Here is a 23907-nt window from a genome sequence, read left to right on the forward strand (position 1 = left end):
TTCAACACGTAGGAGCACATCTGGTATTGTCCTAACAATGTCTTCATTGCTCCCTCTGATGGGCAAATTCTCCAGGTGCGACAACTTGCCTTCCTACAAGAATAGAACATTACATGAATAGATCAATCGAGGAGGAAACAGTAAAACAAGCTGAAAGCATCACACATACAAATAATAACAGCATACATTAATGTATAAAATAATAAAAATATCTATAACCAGGGCTATTTCTAGCCAAACCGTGTGCATAAATCATAATAGATCAAGCAAAAGACGTATAACCATCAGCAAACAGCAAATATTAGTGAAAGGGGACAATTTCTAGTACTCGTCATTTTTGCAAAGTGAGCAAGAACGATGATATTTTCCTACACATACTTTTTGATTTTTCCTTAGTCCTATAGTGATCTGCTCACTCCAATTCTATCTACTCAACCCATTCACATGCAACATGGATAATCAGGAAGCATCTACTCAAATAAGGAATTAGAATGCAACATGGATAACTATGCCCTATGAAACAATTCACGTATCAGGAACCATCAAAGTAAATAAGGAACTGGTATAGAACACCAACTCAATCACCTTCACAGCAATGAAATCATGGATAATTCTTCTATTTAATTGAAGTTCTCTAAGCTTCTTCCCCCATTGAAAGCAGTCTACAAAAAAATTGAGAACAAGGTCAGCGCCAAAATTCAAACCATATAATTTCTTGCTAATCTCATATACTGTTATTCAAAAGAAAGATGTATTTTGCTGTAAGATTTTAGCGCTAGTACACAAGACATAAAAAGGTACCAAAAATCCTTAGTGATCTGAAGCAGCAAACAAAATTTAAACACAAACAATGCATGCCATAGTAATAGCAGCACAAACAGAGAAATGCAAAAGGCACCTCATATGTAACACCCTCGATGCGACTATATCTCCCACGTGTCGAGGCACGACTTAGAGGCATAATCGCATTGAAGGCATATGCCGCAAGTGAGGTAATCTTCACACAACCATGTAATATAATAAGGAAAGAGATACATAGTTGGCTTACAATCGCCACTTCACACAATACAGGAAAAAAAGCATTACATCATCCAAATACAATCAAGGTCCGACTACGGGACCAAAATAAAAGAAGAACCCCAAATGCGACAAAGGTCCCCGATCGACCCCAACTGGGCTCCACTACTGATCAACTAGAACGAAACAACACAAAGGACAAGATCTTCATCGAGCTCCTCCTGAGCTTGGTTGCGTCATCTGCACGGACTCATCGGCACCTGCAAGCTGGTTTTGGAAGTATCTGTGAGCCACGGGGACTCAGCAATCTCGCACCCTCGCGATCAAGACTATTTAAGCTTATGGGTAAGGTAAAAGGTATGAGGTGGAGCTGCAGCAAGCGACTAGCATATATGGTGGCTAACATACGCAAAAGAGAGCGAGAAGAGAAAGCAAAGCACGTTCGAGAATCTATGATCAAGAAGTGATCCTAGAACAACCTACGTCAAGCATAACTCCAACAACCGTGTTCACTTCCCGGACCCCGCCAGAAAGAGACCATCACGGTTACACACGCGGTTGATTCATTTTAATTAAGGTCAAGTTCAGGTTTTCTACAACCGAATATTAACAAATTCCCATCTGCCCATAACCGCGGGCACGGCTTTCAAAAGTTCAAATCCCTGCAGGGGTGTCCCAACTTAGCCCATCACAAGCTCTCACGGTCAACGAAGGAATAGACCTCCTCCCAAGACATTCCAATCAGACTCGGTATCCCGGTACAACAAGACATTTCGACAGGGTAAAACTAAACCAGCAACACCGCCCGAATGTGCCGACAAATCCCGATAGGAGCTGCACATATCTCTTTCTCAGGGCACACTCAGATGAGCCAGACGTCGGGTAAGCCAGCCCAGAGTTGCCCCTGGTAGCCTCGGACATCGCTCAGTTGGACCAACACTCAGAGGAGCACTGGCCCAGGGGGGTAAAATAATGATGACCCTTGAGCCGGCCGACCCAAGGGAAAGAAAAAGGCTAGGTGGCGAATGGTAAAACCAATGTTGGGCATTGCTGGAAGAGCTTTACTTAAGGCGAACTGTCAAGGGGTTCCCATTATAGCCCAACTGCGTGAGGAACGCAAAATCCGGGAACATAACACCGATATGACGGGAACTAGGGCGGCAAGAGTGGAACAAAACACCAGGCATAAGGCCGAGCCTTCCACCCTTTACCAAGTATATAGATGCATTAATTAAATAAGATATATTGTGATATCCCAACAAGTAAATAAATGTCCCGACAAGGAACGGCCTCCAATCTTCACCTGCAACTAACAACGCTATAAGAGGGGCTGAGCAAAGCGGTAACATAGCCAATCAACGGTTTGCTAGGACATGGTGGGTTAGAGGTTTGACATGGCAATTTGGGAGGCTGACAAGCAAATGGTAGGCATCGTAGCATTGGCATAGCAAAAGAGCGAGCAAACTAGCATAGCAAAGATAGTAGTGATTTCGAGGGTATAATCATCTTGCCTGAAATCCCGCAAGGAAGAAGAACGAGTCCATGAAGAAGACAAACGGACGTAGACGAACGAATCCTCACAACACGACGTTATCGGAACCAACCCGAAGAAGCAACACCGGAAAAGAGCAAACAACATAGTAAACAACCACCACAAAATCATGGCATGATGCACAATCAAGTATGATGCATGTCCGGTTTAAGTATGCATGGCATGGCAAGGCACAAGCAATCCTACAAATTAAATGGAGCTCAATATGCAACTTCGTTGCATATTGACGAAACACCACATTCAAGTTATTTAGTTCGATCTCGTTTATGTACCCAACAATATTAAATGTTGATTAACATGGCAAGAGGGTGAAGCAAAGTAAAACTAGCTACCTAGTCAAGGTTAAATGAGGCCGGAAGCAACGAACAACAATTCCGGAAACTCCTCATGAGCATATTATAGATTTGGTACTGTTCTGCCCTAAACACAATTTTAGGGTTGTTAAACATGCAAAGTAAGGCCACCATGATAAACTAGGCAAAATTCTACCCCATTTACATATAAAGTTTATTAAATTCGGAGTTATGGTTATTTAGTTATGAATTAAATCATTTTAACATGGCATAGGAGCAAATTAATGCAAACAACATTTTTAACATTTCAAACATAGATGAAAGTAGGATATTATTAATCTACACAAAATTCTGAGCAAGTTTCATATATAAAACAGTTTAATCCGATGCACGGTTAGCGAGTTATTAAATGCATGATCTAGGGGGACTATTCTGCAAAACTGGCAATCTCTGGATAAATAGGAAAATCGTTCCGCAGAAAAAAAAACATGAATCGGGCCGAATCTGGCTGGCCCGATAGGTAACAAAACAAGAGGGGCGCTGGGGTGTGGGCTCACCCATGGGCCGTGGCCCATCTGCAGAGGAGCCGGCTTGGGGCAGCGGGGCTAGGGAAGCTGGGCCGGCCCACGAAGGAGGAGGAGGCAGGCCGAACGAGGCCGGCTGGAGCTGGGCCGAAGGCAGGGCCCGTGAAGGGTCAACGGAGCCGGGGAGGGAGTGGCTGTATCGGGCTCCTCCCGATCCATGGCGGCGGCGGCGCTGGGGAACTCCGGCGAGAGGGCTGGATGGCACGGGGAGACTGGGACGGCCGAGAACGGACGGATCCGGGCACGGGGACCCCGGATCTGGCCGCGGTGGTTGACGATCGCGCTCCTGGAGGTGGGTTCCGGCATGGTGGAGCTCTCATGGCGGCGCATCTCGACGGGGCTCGGCAGGGAGCAAGGTGGTGCGGCGGGGAGGCCAGCGCGGTGCGGCTGTGCCTCTCCGGCGAAGTCCGGTAGGGGAGGCAGTGGCCGGAGGAACTCCGGCGAAAGGCGACGAGGCTGCGGCGCGGGCACGCGCCCGTGGGCGGCGGCTGCGGCGACCGAGCCCGTGCGGGCCCGCGATGGGCTCCGCCGGCCGGCGCGGTGGGAGGCGGCGCGCTGGACAGGTGGCACGCCGTGGTTGGAGGAGAGCGGCGGCGGGGAGACGTGGTGGCTTCTGATTGGGTGGAGTGAGGTGGAGGCTGGACGCGTCCGGCGGGCGCGGACATGTCCGGCGGCGGAGTGGGAAGAAGTTAGGGTTAGATCTGCGCGAGGATTTCGGAGGGAGACACATATTTATAGGTAGAGGGAGCTAGGAGAGTCCAAATGAGGTGCGGTTTTCGGCCACGCGATCGTGATCGAACGACCGAGATGATGGAGAGGGTTTAGGTGGGTTTTGGGCCAAATTGGAGGGGTGTTGGGCTGCAACACACACGAGGCCTTCTCGGTCCCTCGGTTAACCGTTGGAGTATCAAACGAAGTCCAAATGATACGAAACTTGGCAGGTGGTCTACTGGTAGTAAACCAAGGCCGCTTGGCAAGTCTCGGTCCAATCCGGAAATGTTTAATCCCCACACACGAAAGAAAGGTAGAAATGACCACCGGAGGAGAACGGAGCGTCGGATTGCAAAACGGACAACGGGGAAAAGCTCGGATGCAAGAGACGAACACGTATGCAAATGAAATGCACATGATGACATGATATGCAATGTATGACACGCAAGCAATGACAAGGCAACAACAGCGAATAACTGCACGACACCTGGCACATCGGTCTCGAGGCGTTACATCATACTAGTATGGTGATCTTCGTCACAAATTTTTAAGCTCTGTTTCATGTAGATAATTTATTTGATTTCAGTAAACAACAACAACAGCATGCAGTATATATGAAGGGATTACAACAGGTTCCTACAGTACACTAGATAGGCCAACATTTTAGACTACTAGTACCTAGAAATCATATGCAACTATGTTTTTCCTCTAGCCCAGCCACAAGATCATAAGAGAAATCGTAAGTATCTGGTGCATTCGATATAATAAAGTAGCTCCCGAACAAACAGAAGTTCTGCTTCTTCACATCCCAATTGAGGAGATCTGTGGGATAACCTACCCTGAGGAGCTCGCCGCGGGATCTTCTCCATGGACAGCCCCCTTCTTTCACAACACCAGATTGGCCTCTTCACGAACCTGGAAAAATAAATGAACACACAAATCAGATTGTGGGAGACAAGAGGAGGAAGAGGAGGAGGAGGAGGGATGTTTATGCAAGTGTATAAGCATCAAGCATGAGGTACTTTTCAAATTACTATGAACATTCTTGGTTTCTTTGATTGAAGTAGGTGACTGGGGCTAGGTGTGCTCACTACTAGGCAGTAAAAACTCGGTATATACAAGCATTGCGTGCTTAGTTATCGGTGTTGCAGTAACCAGTAGCAGGCAGGCAGCGTTGCAGTAACCCAAGTAATATAATGTAACAGCAGAGCGAGGCAAATCAAGTTGGCTGTGTGTGTGCTTGAGCTAGCTTAGAACATACAGTCCATGGTTGGGCTCCAAAACAAACAGAGCATGCTAGTGTCAACAGAATCAAGCCAGGAGAATAGAAACAGACCATACCATGATGAAGTTTAAAATAGAATAAGCGATGCATATACATTTTCTAGTGGAAAATCACAGAAACAGTTGATGAAAATCTGCATTCGAAGTTCTAACAATGCCATGTCTACAACAAAACAAGACTAGGACGATTGTTGTAATTCTAATGCAGCAGTAAAACAAACCTAACTACATCGTTCAGCAGCTTTGAATTACAAAAAAATCTACCATTTATGATTAATTCAACAAACAAAACTAAATGGCGTTGGCCTTTTGTGACAAGTTATGGCAGCATGTCGCCTGCCACTGTGATCTAACGAGGAACTGATATCACGTGAGGAGCAAAACTAATTTCCAGAAGGAACTAAATAGCTCAACTCAAGCACAATTCTGAAAACTATAGTGATGTTAAAAATCAAGAAAAGAGCAGGAAATATCAGATCTATTCAAAGATAAGAAGTTCACCATGGCACTCAACTACAAACAAGTGTAAAAAGAGAACCATCAATCACCGCCTTGCACAGCTTCTTGACGAGCGCCATCGGCTTCCTCTTCAGACCCCTCGAGAACCAAACCAATCCAAACACAAATCGAATCAACAAGCCGGATCAGACCAAAGACAACCATAGCCAGCCACAGTTGCAGATCCGCAATGCAAAGGAGACACTGCTCGTTACCTTCTACGGGCGCGGGCAGGGAAAGCTCGAGCCTTGGTCCTGAAGTTGAAGGTCGTCTACTTTGCGGCAAGTTGCACATGAGGATGCATCGGACGAGGGCGGTAGGGTCGGTTGAGGACCGCAGCGGCAGAGGCGACTGTGCCTGCAGCAGCGGAGGCCCCGCCTTCGTCTGACGGAGTCGAGGGCGGCAGATCTGTCGAGGTACATGGAGGCGGCGACTACTGCGTGGGGGGCTGTGGCCGGCGTGTAGCTTGGGTGGATCCTCCTCGAGGAGCTTGGCCTTGGCGCGACGGATGTTGGCGTTGAGCACATGCCGTCGATGGTGGGAGAGGCGGTCGCCCGAGCAAATCAATGAGAAGGGGTCAGAGGTCGTGGCTATGCGAGGCAAATCGCCAGTAAAACGACTCAGTTGCGGGAGGAGACAGACCTGATTTGGTCGGCGGGGACTGCTGCGTGTCCTCGCCATCGAGGATCTGGCCGCCATCTCGCTCGCACGGCCTGGATCCGCCCGCCGCGTTGTGGTCGGAGTGGAGAAGATGGCGAGGTCGACGACGGAGCCGAAGGGGCCGGAGACGGAGACTGGCCGCGCCGGGGACGCCATGAGATGCTCTGTGATCCGCGGTTGAGGAGCGAGGCGATGACGAGCAGGCGCGCGGGTGCGAACGGCGGGAGCAGGTGGTCGTCCACAAAGGCGAGGAGGAGCGACTTGATGTGGGAGGGGAGGTTGCAGCGGATCGGCCGCCGTAGGTGGCGGCGGCGGTCCAATGGAGGGAGAGGGGAGAGGGGTTAGGGTTTGGGCTGCGGATCATGGGGGGAGGATTGGTGTGCGGGGGAGACGGGGAGAGGGGGAGGAGTGGTGTGCGTTGGGTGAGTGGTCTGCGGTGGTGAGTGGTGGCATTCGGCCACTGATAGATGGGCCCGCGAGGAATTAGGCCCACATGTCAGTGTCCTCAACGACATGTGGTGTAGGTGAGGGGAGCTGCTTTCGGGTGGGTGTGGGTGGGGAGAGGATGAGGGTGTGGGCCGTTGGATCTGGCAGTATCGGACGGTCTGTAATGCTTGATCCGCGTGACATGCCCATAGACCAATCAGAATGAAGTGCGGGCTTATGACCATCTAAAATTATTGTAATTGATTAACAATAGGCGCTACCAACACAGCACCACAACGCTCGACGAAACTCCATTGCAGCGTGAGCTCCAACACAGCACCACGACGCCCGATGGTAAGTTTCCTTCTCTTTTTATGACAATGTTTGTTAAGTTTTCAAATAATTAGTAGTGCTATTCCTTGAATAACGAAAAATCAATTTTCCATTTTTCGAGTGCCCAAAATAAGTTCTTTGTGAAGGACCTATAATATATTTGTTGCAAAATTGTATCAAATAAATTTTCTAAAATACTAGGACATATTTAATGCACAATTGACAAAATGGTTGGGTGTAAAAAGTTTTGATCCACCTCTAGTGAAAAAGACAAATTTCCGCCGATTCAGCTGGAAATGGGTCAAATTTGAACTGCAGGTGCCTTATAGTTTGCTCTTTATTTTTCCCAAAAATCATTTTTAGGTACATAAGTACCTATTTAATCAGAGAAACACCAAAAAAATTCCAAGATTCAACCACTAGCTAGGAACGGTCATTCCCGCCGTTTTGACCGCATTTTGAAACGGGCATAAAAAATTCAAAAAAAATCAAAAAATTGGGAAACCTTCGCATTGTGTCATTATATGTGGCCAAGTTCCCAGGAAAAATAAAAAACATATAATACGTCAATTATTTTTAAAAAGTGTTCTCAGAAACGAGCTATCACGTGTGGAGATCAATGGCTTTCAAGCCAAATGATCAATCTTATGGCCACATTCATGGCATGGTTTGTTGAAATGATCTCATATTGTGCACAAGGGTGCATATTGGAATGGCAAACAATGTTGCCTAAGGAAGTTTTCATTTTCTTTGGACGAAAAAACCATTTTCCATTTTTCGAGTGCCCAAATGGAGGTTTTTTTGTGAAGGACCTCCCAAATAATTGTTGCAAAATTGGACCAAATCAATTTTCTAAAATACTAGGACATATCTAATGCACAATTGACAAAATGGTTGGGTGTCAAAAGTTTTGATCCACCTCTGGTGAAAAAGACAAATTCCCGCCGATTCAGTAGGAAGCGGGTCAAATTTGAACTGCAGCTGACTCATAGTTTGCTATTTATTTTTTCCAAAAATCATTTCTAGGTACATAAGTATCTATTTAATCAGAGAAACACCAAAAAATTCCAAGATTCAACCACTAGCTAGGAACGGTCATGCCCGCCGTTTTGACTGCATTTTGAAACGGGCATAAAAAATTCAAAAAAAATAAAAAATGGGAAACCTTCGCATTGTGTCATTATATGTTACCAAGTTTCCAGGAAAAATAATAAACTTATAATACGGCAATTATTTTAAAAAAGTGTTCTCAGAAATGAGCTATCATGCGTGAAGATTTATGCTTTCAAGCCAAATGATCAATCTTATGGCCACATTCATGTCATAGTTTGTTCAAATGATCTCATATTATGCACAAGGGTGCATATTGGAATGGCAAACAATGTTGCCTAAGGGACTTTTTATTTTCTTTACACGGAAAATTCATTTTCCATTTTCCGAGTGCCCGAATTGAGTTCTTTTTGTGAAGGACCTACAGCATATTTGTTGAAAAATTGGACCAAATCAATTTTATAAAATACTAGGCCATATTTGATTCACAATTGACCAAATGGTTAGGTGTCAAATGCATTGATCCACCTCCGGTGAAAAAGACAAATTCTCGCCGATTCAGCAGGAAGCGGGTCAAATTTCAACTGTACCTGCCTTGTAGTTTGCTCTTTATTTTCTCAAAAAATCATTTCTAGATACATAAGTATCTATTTAATCAGAGAAACATCAAAAAAATTCCAAGATTCAACCACTAGCTAGGAACGGTCAAACCCGCCGTTTTGACCGCATTTTGAAACGGGCATAAAAAATTCAAAAAAAATCGAAAAATTGGGAAACCTTCGCATTGTGTCATTATATGTGGCCAAGTTCCCAGGAAAAATAACAAACTTGTAATACGGCAATTATTTTAAAAAAGTGTTCTCAGAAACGAGTTATCACGTGTGGAGATCAATGGCTTTCAAGCCAAATGATCAATCTTATGGCCACATTCATGGCATAGTTTGTTCAAATGATCTCATATTGTGCACAAAGGTGCATATTGGAATGTCAAACAATGTTGCCTAAGGAAGTTTTCATTTTCGTTGGACGAAAAAACCATTTTCCATTTTTCGAGTGCCCGAAAGGAGGTTTTTTGTGAAGGAACTACCAAATAATTGTTGCAAAATTGGACCAAATCAATTTTCTAAAATACTAGGACATATTTAATGCACAATTGACAAAATGGTTGGGTGTAAAAAGTTTTGATCCACCTCTCGCGAAAAAGACAAATTTCCGCCGATTCAGTTGGAAGCGGGTCAAATTTGAACTGCAGCTGCCTCATAGTTTGCTATTTATTTTTTTTAAAAATCATTTCTAGGTACATAAGTATCTATTTAATCAGAGAAACACCAAAAGTTTTCCAAGATTCAACCACTAGCTAGGAACGGTCAAGCCCGCCGTTTTGACCGCATTTTGAAACGGGCATACAAAATTCAAAAAAAAATCAAAAAATTGGGAAACCTTCGCATTGTGTCATTATATGTGGCCAAGTTCCCATGAAAAATAACAAACTTGTAATACAACAATTATTTTAAAAAAGTGTTCTCAGAAATGAGCTATCATCTTTGAAGATTCATGGCTTTCAAGCCAAATGATCAATCTTATGGCCACATTCGTGGCATAGTTTGTTCAAATGATCTCATATTGTGCACAAGGGGGCATATTGGAATGGCAAACAATGTTGCCTAAGGAAGTTTTCATTTTCTTTGGACGAAAAAACCATTTTTCATTTTCTGAGTGCCCGAAAGGAGGTTTTTTTGTGAAGGAACTACCAAATAATTGTTGCAAAATTGGACCAAATCAATTTTCTAAAATACTAGGACATATTAAATGCACAATTGACAAAATGGTTGGGTGTAAAAAGTTTTGATCCACCTCTCGTGAAAAAGACAAATTTCCGCCGATTCAGCTGGAAGCGGGTCAAATTTGAACTGCAGCTGCCTCATAGTTTGCTAATTTTTTTTTCCAAAAATCATTTCTAGTTACATAAGGACCTATTTAATCATAAATACATGGTTTGGTGGCGATACGTCGAGGTTTGGGCGGTGGCCGAGGGCCCCAACTCTAGAGCGCGTAAACTCGCATGCCCGTCGCGTGGTCACCGCGTGACCGTAATGTTGCCATGTGTTCTGGGCGGCTTAGGCATGTCTAGTGGGTTGGGCACTCCCCAGGTTGGTGCTGGGAAGAAAATTACAGCATAAGATTCTCACGAGAAGACCGATCGATGCTCAAACACGAATTAGCAGCCTAGTGTTTGATTAGCGGTACGGGAAATGCACATGGACAATGGGCGCGAGTTTTGGCTGAGGATGATCATCTACTAAGGAGAATGTCTTCACAAATTTTTAGCTCAAAAGGAGGATCCTAGGTGGTACTTGCTTTGCAAAGTACCACGCTGGACAAAAATATGAATGTTGAAGCTGGGCTCAAAATAATGAATGGATTGAGCTGAAATTTTGTGGAGGATGGTTATTTGGGCATAGGAAAGCATTGTAGAAAATTGATACCATTTGGATATGCCAAAGTAGTACTTCCTTCACAATGCTCTTCTATGGACAGAAACTTGGGAAAACTAGTGAGAGAGATTAGATGAATGAAATGATCTCAAAATTGGTGTAGGTAAGTTACTTAGGTATGGTCATGCGTTGGTCAATTTTCAGATCATTTGGATAAGCCTAGCTAGTACTTACTTCACAAAGCTTCTCTCGAGGTAGAAACTTTGGAAATTTCCCGAGAAAGATTTACTAGGAAAATTGAGCTGAATATTATCATGTGGCAATGATTTGGGTATGGAAGAGTGCCCGAAAAGTTTGAGGGTAATAGGAGGGGTCTATGTAACACTTGCTTTGCAACGTGCCAATTTGGCCATAAAATATAAATTGAACCTGGGCTCACATAGATGATTTGACTGAGCTGCAATTTGGAGGAGGGTGATAATTTGGGCATATGAAGAAACTGTATAAATTTCATGTCATTTAGAGATATAAAAAAGGTACTTCCTTCACAATGCTTCTAGGTGGACAAAAACTTTGGAAATTTGCCGAGGAAGATTTGCTAGGCAAATGGAGCTGAATTTTGTCATGCGGTAATGATTTGGATAGGAAAGAGTGCCCAAAAGTTCGTAGGGCAATCAAGAATATATAAATAGCACTTCCTTCATAAAGTGTTGTTGTGAACATAATAGGAAAATGAATATTGTTGAATTAGTTTTGAACTAGGCAAGGAAGATTTTTACATATTTGATGAAGATATGACCCAAAGAATTTATGAGATTTTTTTGGGAATTTTGGGAATGATAGAAATATAGGTTGCTTCACAACCTAGGGCAAAAACTACCACATGGACATGACACATAGGCAAAACTGATGATATGGCGCCTAGTCATCACAACCCACCACAATCTACAAGGCTATGACCATCTATATTGGTCATTAACAACTAGAAATAAGGCAGCGGACTAGCACTGTTTGCTTTGTGACCATTTCGTGTAAGGAAATTACGACCTTTCTGACCAAAATGGTCGCAATGGTTTAGGGTTTGAAGCCCCCTGAACAGCTTTTGACCAATTGGTCTAAAATGGTCATAAATTTATGACCAATTCTTCGAGAGTCACTAACAGAAGGTCATAAGTTGACATATTTCTTGTAGTGAGTATCACTAGATTCATTTTGAAATGTACTTTTGTAACATACCAATTTTATGTTATATATGTTATTACAATTCTTTATAATGTTGGTTAAAATTTTAAAACTTTGTCATGGAAAAAAAGTAGAAGCACACTTACTCATGGACGGAGGGAGTACTATCATACATATCTTCAAGAGGCTTTCAAAGGTGGAAAGTTGAACATGCATTGTAGATTAGGCCATCTTCAAAGCGGACCCTCAAAGTGGCGTTATATGTCAAGACCATGGTGTTCGGAAGTTCAACTGGGTCCAAGTGTCCGCGGATCAGTGCACATGTATGATTTTCGGTAAACTGGCCTCAGATTTGGAAGGACGTTTGCGGTAGTTCGGACATCCGCCAGACCAATCAGAAGACATCACGTAACCTCTCTCTATACAGACCGCGGAAAGCCACTAGCTGTTGCTCTTTAAGGGAAGTTTAGCACGTGAGTTTTGGCAGAAGGTGGCCATGCTTTGGCGGAAGTTGATTGGCTTGTTTCACTTTAGCATTCGGCGGAAGCATTTAATTCAATTTAGCATTTGGCCAAAGCATGAAGGCTTTGACATAGCTAGTTTTTTTTCTTGGTCTCCATTGCTTCTATTTAAGATGCTAGTTGCTCCACAGCAAAATGTTTGAAGCATTTGACAGAAGCATGTTTGGAGTAACAGACGCGTCCTGCGGACGGATAATTTATCCGTTTAAGAAGATACCTTGGAGATGCCCTTACGTAACAAATGCAATGTGGATTCGCATGGAACTACAGTATTAGATACGGAGACAGATGTGAGGCCCCCACAAAAACCGACCATTTAGAGAGAGAATCATTAAAGCACCGACCAGCTTGCTTTGTACTATGCTGTAACAGAAAGAGATCAAGGAGACACAAGCAAGCGTCCAAACTAACGGAAGAAGTGACCACCAAAAAGAAACTAGAATGCTGATTGGACCCGTCTTTCTTTCTTTCTTTCTACGAAAAAGATAATTCGCTACTCGATGTCGCAATTATCTAAAGGAGGTCAAGGACAGAAATCCAAAAGTTCAATATATATATATAGGGTCGCGCTATTCGTCACCCTGGATGAGGAATAGTAACACTATATATAGTGTTACTATTCATCAACCAGGATGCAGAATAAATTATTCTTCACCCGAAGTAATCTTACGATCGCTTCATAAATAAATTACGTTTCAAATACAAATAGTTACATTCATATTGATTCACTACATAAAATATGGTATAAAAAACAAAAAAATAAGTTATAAGACCAGAAATATCGCATTTTATGTATGTTTTACACTATGTTTTTACGTTCGTAATTTTACGTAACATAAAATATTTTTTATGGGGAGTATATATTTTCTTACGTTTTCTTTTTACGTATGAAATAAGAAAAAATTTAAGAAAACTAAAAATACGGTGCATTGACGTCAAACTAACTATTCCTCATCCAGGGTGACGTAGTGCTACTATTCATCATCCAGGGTGCAGAATAAGTTATCTTTCACCCGAGGTAATCTTACGATCATTTCATAATTAAATTACGTTTGGATTTCAAATAGTTACATTCCTATTGATTCACTATGTAAAATTTGACATAACAAAATAAAAATATAGATCATAAGACAAGAGAATTTGCAGTTCATGTGTATTTTAGACTATGTTTTTACATTTTTAATTTTACATAACATAAAATATTTTTTACGACGATTATATATTTTCTTACGGTCTCTTTTTACGTTGGAAATAAGATAAAACTTACGGAATGTAAAATTACGGGGCATTGATGGTAAAATAAAGGAGGGTGAAGAATAACTATTCCTTACCCAGGATGACGAATAGCGCGACCCTCTCTACGGGTAACCAAGGCGGAGATCTTCCGGGATCCGACGCGGACACAAAGAAATTGTTCAGGATTCTTCTTTGACCAGTGACCAAGCTAGCTAGACGCGGCCGGTGTGTCATGGTCGCCGTCGCTGTCGCGTCTCGCCATCGTGTAACCGCCGGAGCAATAAAAACGATCTCGATTGCAACCTACGATGAATAGTACTCCACCAAGCTCCAGTATGCTTGTTCGTTCCTTTTCTATATAGAAAAGGCCGGAATCAATTAGAAGCCAATAAAGTGAGAGTGACCGGCATGTATTTGATCGGCAGATCGGTGCACGCGTAGTAGTGAAATGTGTGGCCATGAATTGCAGGCAGCATCGATGGACCGTTCAACTCAGCGAGCAGCAGCTATCTTATCTTGCTTGGCAGCGATGGCTGGGTGCATGCACTATATTTGAAGGCAAATGAGCAGAAGAAGAAGATGCAGTAGGTGTCCCGTGCTTGAGCTAATCCAGCTGGTTCCCGAAATGCAGTAGGTGTCCCGCGCATGCACTATATATATACACATCGTTGCATTTAAGCTTTAAACCATTATTAGAGTATCTACAACTACAACCAGAACCCTCAACTTTCACCCCAAAGGTCCGCACGGACTCATAGGAGTCATATTAGCTAGCCCAGTCCGGTTGTAGATGCTCTTAGCATCCATCATTTTTCTTCCAAAGCCAGGCAAAAGCTTTGCAAGTTATACTTGGTGTGATCTAAACACGTGGAATGTACATCGGGTTCATAGTAACCCCATAAGAACTACTTCACCAAAGAAAAATCAAGTCTCTCCATTTAAAAAAATAGATCATATATGCATATCGTGGACGAGTAAAAACATGCACACAAATTACAGTAGTGAAAGATTCCGAAAGTATTTTTTTTCGTGGTACCTGCCTACTAAAAACATCAGAATGGTTCACGTTTTCTTTTAATAATTTGTGCCATGTGTATACTAAGACGTCTGAATTGTTCATATTTTTTCATTCTAATTTACTGCCACATGCGATGGACTAAAGAGCCCAGGTTCGGATTCACCACCTCCTATTTAATTTGAGCATAGCGCCTACTATGCTCAACTCATTTTTTTAGTATATATAAAAAGGATGGAAAAGACATTAATTTTCTCTCTTATTCATCGTATATGTGAAACCGGTCACATTTTTGGTCTGGTTTTCGCCCTTACTCGTGTAGTGATAGCCCGAATGTCTTGTCCTTGTCTCTTCTTGACTCAGTTGAATTCTTGCTTGATTTTCATGAATTCATGTACAAAAGAATTAAGATAAAATCAGTTTTATTCAGTGGAAGGATCTATCCACCCCAATAGGATAGCGATCGTCTGAGCAACATCTATCATCACCGCCTACGCGGTCCGTGTTGAATCTAGTTTTCTTCAATTCAAAACTGAAAAACGACACCTCATTTCCGTGTTGAAATTTTAGTAACTATACATCCAATTAACTATCTAGCAACCAACACAAATCGAAAATGTCTAGTGCTGTGTGGCTGATGATTGATCTAGCTAGCTCCACGTATATATAGCCGTCAGCCGAGGTCGACCTGCTACTGTCACTAGACCATTCATTGGTTTATCAGTCGGACCCGACTCCTAGTTGCACTGCCCAACTGAGCATGTTATGTCTGGGCTGGACAAGTGTTGGACGCTCAAGCTCGAGTCAATCGACACATCTTCTCAGTCTTTTTCGCACTCAACTTTAGTTTCTACTCAGTGAGTGAACAACTACATTTCTTTTTTTGTCATGACAATAGTATTAGTACTACCGAGTTACTGATTGGTGCGGAGCCAGAAATTAAACAAGAGAAGAAGGAGGAGACAAGGATCACAAAAATAATAGTAGCTAGCTAGGGATGAATTGGACCTTGAGAGCAAAATTGGTAAGGTATCGACTAGCCTAGCCATTTACACTTTGTGTAGCTTGGATTCGAAAGGGTGTCTTCTTCGGTTGTCTCTTTCATCCTTAACTCACACATCTCCAGTGAATTAAAATTTTAGATGACACGTCCATTCAGTACGTACATAAATGGACGGCTGTACTGCAAATCTACCGAACTGTCGATGAGAGTAATCAGACACTCGTACGACTACAATATACCGTACTGGCAAGGGGCCGGGTACGTGCATTTCTTCAACGCACACGTTGTGCGTTCTTGTCCCCTAAAAAAACACGTTGTGCGTTGTTGTCCCCTCAAAAAAACAAGAACACGTTGTGAAGCAGTATGCATGCATGCACGCATATGCTGGTCTCACATCGTCTGGTGCAGTGGTATTTACATTTCATTATGCAGAGGGACAATAGTCTATGTGATAGTTGGAGGATCGCTAGGAAATCGAACCAACCGGACTCTTTTGCAGGAGTAGTCTACTTAGCACACAGCAACGAAAAGAGATGCAAGCAAGCGTGCAGACGAAAAGTAGAGGAGACAACGCCAAAAAGCAGGCGGGCACAAAAAGAAACAAGAATGCAGTTTAATTGGACCCGTCTTTTGTCCGGCCAGTCATCTTGCAACAAAAGGAGAATGGTGGATCTAGGACAGAAAGCAGCTAACAAAAGGTAGTAGATGATCAATATATGTACGTTCTCATACGTGCGCCTTGTGGAAACTCGAAGCCAGATTAACAGTGTAACAATGGCGGACCGAGATCTTCCAAGATCCGAAGAAGATAGAAAGAAGCTCTCCTGGATTCTTCTTTGAGCAGTGACCAAGCTAGTCGGGCGTACAGGGGTGCCCTTGCCATCATCGTCGCTATCGTCTCTAGCAGTCAAGTAACGTCCGGTGCAATAACAACGATCTCGATTGCACCCTGTGAATAGTCGTACTCCTCCAAGTAGCAGCTACCATTTGTTCTCTCCTTCTCTAGACAAAGAAAAGGCAAGAACCAATTAGAAACGGAGCAAGAATCATTCAGGATGTGAGGGTGACTGGCATTCATCGATTGAAGCAAACCGTTCAAACCCGGCAGCAGCTTTCTTTTCTTCCTTGGCAGCGATGGGTGCAGCACTATGCAGGCCAAGAAGAAGAAGAAGATGAAGTATGTCCCCCCTCCTCGCGCCAATCTAGACTGTTCCCGGAATGACCGATGGACTAGCGTGCCAATTTCCATTGCTGCTTTAAATCAATTACAACCTCCGTCCTGCTTTATTAGTCCCCATTATATTTTTTGTCAAATTTTGATCATAAATTTAACTAACGAAATGTTCATGCATGTCCCCAAAATTTGTATCATTGGAAACTATGTTCAAATACAAATCCAACGGTATAATTTTTGTTAACATACATTAACATTTTGTTATTTGAATATTTGATCAAAATTTGGCATAAATTACAAAGAGTATCAATAAACCAGAACGGAGGTAGTATTTAGCCTCCATCGTTTTCTTAGAAAGCGACACAGAAGATATCAATGAATGAAAATGTTGTGCGTATGACGCTTTACCATATGACGCTTGTACGATGCTAATATGGAACATGGAGAACGGTAAATTGCACATGCCATGCAGCAACATGTGGGGTTTCATCTAGTATATACAGGATCCGACAAAAAATTCACTAATTTTCTCAGTCACCCTTGTAATGATGGCCTGAATATCTTGGCCGTGCATTGAGAATTCAATGTTGAATTCTTGCTTCATTTCTCATTACTAAAAGAATTATTGTTTTTACTCAGTAATTCGTTTACAAAACAGTAATATTAGTCGTATTCAATCGAAGAATCCATCAACCCTGAAGAGGATAGCGATGGAGCGAGGGACAGACGGTGCCGTGTCATCACCACGCACGCGTTCCGTGTTGAATCTATTAATCCTGGAATGAAATTCAAACTGGAAAACGACACTGCGGTTTCCATGTTGAATATTAGTTACCATGCATAAACATAACTATCTAGAGGAGCATCCGACAGAAGACGAATATGTTGAGTGCTCCAAAAGTAGTTGTCAGTCGAGATTGACCTTTAACTGTTGTGTTTATAAACAAGATCACTGTGCATTATTCATAGCTCGGACCATGACCCCCTGATGATACAGAAGCCAGACACGTGTCCACTTCCTATACCACCATTCAGCGCTAGGTTTGGCAACGCTTTTTTCCCGGTTTTTTTCTTGATCTACCTCAACCTGTGGAAACGTATGCGTACACACTGATCCGGACAGGCGTAGAGCTACTGTCGGTCCGTACACGCTGCTCCACCAAAATTAATCTTCTGAGTGACACTGTACGTGGAGCTAGCTACTGTCTGCGTACGCATTCATGTGTGTTGCTCTGCTCAATTAATATTTACGCGTAACATCTCAATTACCATTGGCGGTCACTGATATATATATAATCTGAGACCAATAATCTATCTCTTTTTATAGGGAGGTTTCTTCCGGGACCAACCTATTGTTGATAAGTATTTATCAATATCTAGCATCGCAAATACTCCTACAGCACAACACGCTTTTTAGTGTTGTGTACGTCTCACAACTTGCATCCATCAGCATGTACAGCGTAGTGTACTATAACCGCGTTAACTATGATATGTATATTCTACCCGCCCAGCCTAATCCAGCCGTAACGTAGGATGCAAGCTACACAGTGGAGAAATATACACACAGCTTGCACTGGTATCTATAATATATTTTTCCGATAAAGGACTGTTGGATTTCTATTACCGCTAATTAACTATCTGACCTAAGTGATTTCTTTATTTCGTTTTTGCTTTTTCCCAGTGGTGTAATTTGCAGCTTTTTTCAATCAGTGGACTTAAACTTGGTTATTATGTCTCAGTCAATAATGCAGTATGCGTGAGATATTACATTGAGATCTGTGTAAATTTTCTTTTTGATTTTTTTTCTTTCTTACATGTTATGTCACTTGGCTGAGACTTGGTTAAATCTCAGTTTGACCGAGACCTATCCACACACATTTTCAATTGAGACCTTCATAGGTGCATGAGCAAAAAAAATCATGTCAGTTCTAATCCAACAGGTGGCGTCTACCAAATTCTTCCACCATTGACTGATCCAGCGCCGTCTAGACCGCTGGCTGCCGCCATCCAGGGCCGGCGACGCCCCATATCAACCTCTGGCAACCTTCCAACTGGGGTGCCGTTGTTGGGACGTCCCAGGCTGGGGTCATTCTCATCCTGGGCCTCGCCGGCGTTCCTGCGTCTTGCTGTGCACGCCACACCCGGAGCTATGTGTAGACAGTAGAGAATCGACACATAGCTCATCCAGCAACTTCAGTTGCCTGAAATCGCAACTTCAGTTGCCTGACAAGCAGCAAAACTGTTGATAATTTATATTCATCCAATAGTATTCTCTGTCTGGTGGTGCTTATGAATGGATGGCGGCTCAGATTAACTAATCAGATAGCGCTAATTTGCAATATATGTTGTATGGATCCGTCTAATCTATGCATAAGATACGAAGCATGCAGCGACATGTCCTGATCAAAAGATCAAAATGGGCGGCCACGGGCATGCACATGCCATGATGTGCACAATCTTGGCAAGTAAATCCCAGATTGAGTAGAAGCATTGCATTCACCAAGCCAGACAGCGACAACTCAGAACCTCTACCATAAAATATACGGTACAGTATAGTGCGTACGTAGTATTCCTAGTGCTGTATAAAGACAGTGGGACATGACCTGTATAAAGAAAAGATAGTGTGACAGGATGGATAAGCAATTATTGGCTGCGCACTGCCCGAGGATGATTCGCTCGCCGGTGGCAGGCCAACCAGTAATAAGTACCTCCGATTTTCCACAAGGGATCATTTCCTCATTGTATCTGTACCAACGTAATATTGAGCTAGGCAGGTTGATGTGTGTTGTCCCCGCAAAAAAGAAAAAGATAAAGGCTAACGTGTGTTGCAAGTAGGGAAGATAGATAGTCAGTCTTGCACACCAATATAACGGCGGCGGTAAAGCTAGATAGCTACTTGATCAGCTGACAGAGACTGATGACTGATGCGGAGCGACAGACAACCGAAATATGCTACTGCATGGATTTGTGAGTGGGGGTGGTCGCTACTCAGCTAGCTAACTTAAATCATATGAATTCTTCTTCCTAGCCGACCAAATAGACAGCCACCACCAGTACCACCACCCCCCGGCTAGCCGAGTAGCCACCCCCACGCGCAATCCAGGGCTTTTCACTAGAAGAGATCGATTATCCCGGCCCCGGCCTGTCCTCTCTCACTAACCTGTCACTGTCAGTGCAAAAAATCGACTGGTGGATGTGATCAGCCAGGGATATGTGTGCTTCCAATCCAGTGCTTTCTGGGTTATATAAATAGGGCTCCAATCAGGCTTACCTGGCTACCAACCTCATTCTTACTTAGTACTACTGCAATTGCAATTGAGCGCCTCACAAGAACTACCGTCTGGTGATCCTCTGCTGCTACCTCGATCGTTCCCCAGCTGCTTAGTTGCATCTTCTTCTTCATCTTCACCACGGTTTGGTGAGTCCCCACCCTATGATATCATATGGTTCTATTTGTATATACTCCTATGTACTTTGCATGTCAATTATTTTGTTTGGTCGAGGACAACCAGCGAGTTCTGTACACGACGCTAGCTAGTCACGAGTCACGGCCGATCGATGAGCCTCGCTACTTTTAGTGCAGTGTGGTACCACCAGCTAGCTAGTACGTACTTCCATGTATAGCTAGCATATGCTACTACACCGGTAGAGAAGGGGACAATATGCACTTGCATGCTAAAGTGACCACCATATTCCTGCTGGTACTCCTCATAGACTCATACTGGTACGTACTCCTTGTTGAGTTTGAATTGAGGTTGAAATTCGTCTCTGCAATGGATCGACGTACCTCCGAAACCATATTCCTGCGCTGGTACTCATAGTACATCGATGCAGTCGAGATGAGCCTGAAAAAATTCGTCTCTGCGAGATCTGTACGTACATACCTGTAGTTGAGTCCTCTAGTCCACCACAAAATTGACCAGAGACCCAATCTTCTCTCTCTGACCGTAGTGTAGGGTACGTGTCTAGTACCAGTAGGCCGGCGCAGAAAAATGATGGAAACTACAGGGAGAGAGGTGGTGGTGGATGTGTGGAGGGGAGACTAATCCTGAAGTGCACTCAAAGAAACATGCTGGCTTTGCATTCATGCCCCTAAAACCTTCACTCTCACAGCTCCTATAGGCAGCATCCACTGCTGGTCCTTTTCATTCCTCTTTTCTCTTCTATCTTCTTCCATTCCCACTTTACATTACAAGCTAGACCACACTACGCGCATAAATCCATGCCATCAAGTGCTTGCAATCAGCCTAGATTACAATTGTACTTTGTCCTCAGAAAATGGACCCAGGACATGATTGCAGTGCACTTATAGTAGATAGAGAGACATATTTGGTGTGGGCTATATAGACTGCTAGAGCTAGATTACAATATAAATAGCAGTTCATACGAGCGTGCGCGCATCCGTGTGCTCTGCTATGCTTGCTGTCAAGCGTCTGTGGTCACCTCTCATTCCAGTGAGTGCAGCAGCCCTGATGCTTTTCTATATCTCTGGCTATATATAAAGATCTTCTTCACCTTCTTTGGTCCACAAGCATACAACATAGATGCACTATCCATCGATCGGTGGACCAGCTAGTACCATTTTTGCCCCTCTCTTGTAGTAAGTTGAAAAGGTTGTGCGCTTGATTTCAGTTCAGAAGACATCAAGCTAGCTTGCTACCAGGCAGGAAGGTAGATGCTAGCAATGGAGCAGCACAACCATCAGGAGGAGTCGTGTGTTCCGCCGGGGTTCAGGTTCCACCCCACTGAGGAGGAGCTGGTGGGGTACTACCTGGCCAGGAAGGTGGCCGCCCAGAAGATCGACCTCGACATCATCCAGGAGGTTGATCTCTACAGGATCGAGCCTTGGGACCTCCAAGGTACTACTCATCTGAATTTTGAAAGTTGTTTTGTAGCTTCTACTCCATCCATTCCAAAATACTTGTCGTGGTTTTAGTAGTATTCTATTGAGGTGGTGATTCACGTTGAATATTAACAAAAATGGATGGTGCAGAAAAGTGCGGCGGCGGCAGGAGCGGACGGGGAGCACGTCAGATGGCGGAGGAGGAGCAGTCGTCGTCGGAGTGGTACTTCTTCAGCTTCAAGGACCGCAAGTACCCCAGCGGCACGCGCACCAACCGTGCCACGGCGGCCGGGTTCTGGAAGGCCACCGGCCGCGACAAGCCGGTGATGTCGTCGAGGAGCCGAGGGGTCATTGGCATGAGGAAAACGCTGGTGTTCTACAGGGGCCGTGCGCCTAATGGTAGGAAGACCGACTGGATCATCCATGAGTACCGCCTCCAGACAAATGAGCACGCGCCCACACAGGTTTTTCTTCAGTTCCTCTTCTTCCTCCTCCTGTTACACGCCTACACCTCTTCTTCTTCTTGAGAATCTCGCGTTGATGATGACCATGATGATGATGATGCAGGAGGAAGGTTGGGTGGTGTGCCGGGCGTTCCAGAAGCCGGCGCCGAACCAGAGGCCGTCCTACATCTTCCCGGCATACGCTGCAGCTCCAGGCCTCGGGGGCTACTACGACGCGCGGCCATGGCTGCACGGCCAAGGCGGCGACATCCATTACCTGCAGAGCACCGCAGGCGCTGCCAGTGCCGGCGGCGTCGAATTCCCTGGCCAGGGCATCCAGTACCCTGACGACGTGCTGGAGTCTAAGCAGAGTCTCTTCGGCAACATCCCGCAGCTGATCGAGAGCCCGCCGACGACCACCGCCGTTGCCGGTTGCGGCGACGCCGGCTACGACATCGTCCAGCAGGGACAGGCGGCGGCCGGCATCGACTGGAACTTCCTGGACAGCCTGCTATCCACGTCGCAGCTGCACCTACAGCAGTGAAGTAGAGTTAGCAGACATACCTACCGTAGCAGCATCGATTTCATTGGATACATGATTTGCTAATAATTAGTTAATACTATCATTGAGTACAGATAGTAGATGATGTTGCACTGCACACTTGGTTGTACCTAGATAGACTACTCTGTTTCACTCACTGAGTCCATGTGTCTACTGTAGATCACTCTGTTCCACTTACTGAATATATGTGTTTCACTGTAGACTACTCTGCATCACCTACTAAATTTCAGCGACATTTAATTTATCGTACACATGATTTGCTAATACAGGCAGTGTAGAGCCTTAGATGGTGGACCTCCATGTCCATGTGTTTGAGTTGCACCTGGTTGACAATTGTACCTAGCATAGTAGCGTGTGTTCTAGTTTACAACAGACACACAGAGCACTCTGTTTCACTCAATGATGAATCTGTTGAACAGCTGATCATCATCACAAAGTGTACGTAAATGTTTCACTCAATGATGAACCTTTCATTTCAACATACGCGTGAGATAACTTTGGTTGATCTTTCTGGGTCGTACGCAAACGGTTAATTAAATGTCTGATGTGCCCATGGAGATTAGTTAACATCGATCGAGCGCGATAGTGAGTGGATTAATTGAGTTTCCCTGTCAATCATCTTTTCTGGTGTAAATTAAATTTACGCGTCATGGGATTGTAGGTTTGAGTCGTAATTAAGTGGAGATGCAGAAAGACGGATGGTTCTCCTACTCGCCATCTATAGTCAACAAAGTGACAGGGATTTGCACTACCATGATAAGTATATATCTCGAGTACATACTGTTGCTTGTGGCTGCTGTATAATGTTGATCATTAAAATGTTCTTTTCTGACCGGGATCAATCGGTTGGTGAATACTTATGAGATCGATGAAATACATAATATGCAGAAAGGAAGGGGAATTAATTCTGCTACATAAACTTAGTAAAAATCATAGTTCTGGAATTTTATAAATTACGGGATATAAAGCAAATGTGTAGGTATTCCTTACTCATAGGAGTTTCTATCGTGTGGCAATGGTATTTTGCAAATAAGCCACTAATAAAAAAATCATCTTTTCCTGTCACAATATCACTAATTATCGTG

General features: G+C 43.8%; 1 protein-coding gene across 2 annotated transcripts; it reads left to right on the plus strand.

Moving 5' to 3' along the window:
* The first annotated feature begins 20235 nt into the window (after positions 1-20235).
* On the plus strand, positions 20236-23022 carry LOC125528426 (NAC domain-containing protein 30). Of its 2 annotated transcripts, none has more exons than XM_087545589.1 (4): positions 20236-20392; positions 21607-21833; positions 21968-22281; positions 22385-23022. In XM_087545589.1, exons 2-4 carry the CDS (start codon positions 21650-21652, stop codon positions 22802-22804), a joined length of 918 nt encoding a protein of 305 aa, XP_087401715.1. In that variant the 5' UTR covers positions 20236-20392; positions 21607-21649; the 3' UTR covers positions 22805-23022. The 2 variants fall into 2 exon arrangements, with proteins under 2 accessions (XP_087401715.1, XP_048548866.2); XM_048692909.2 differs by lacking the exon at positions 20236-20392 and adding an exon at positions 20721-21428.
* Positions 23023-23907: the final 885 nt, after the last annotated feature.

The sequence above is a fragment of the Triticum urartu genome, chromosome 2A (assembly GCF_056163025.1).
Source record: "Triticum urartu cultivar PI428250 chromosome 2A, HENAU_Tu73, whole genome shotgun sequence".
Taxonomy (NCBI): Eukaryota; Viridiplantae; Streptophyta; class Magnoliopsida; order Poales; family Poaceae; genus Triticum; species Triticum urartu.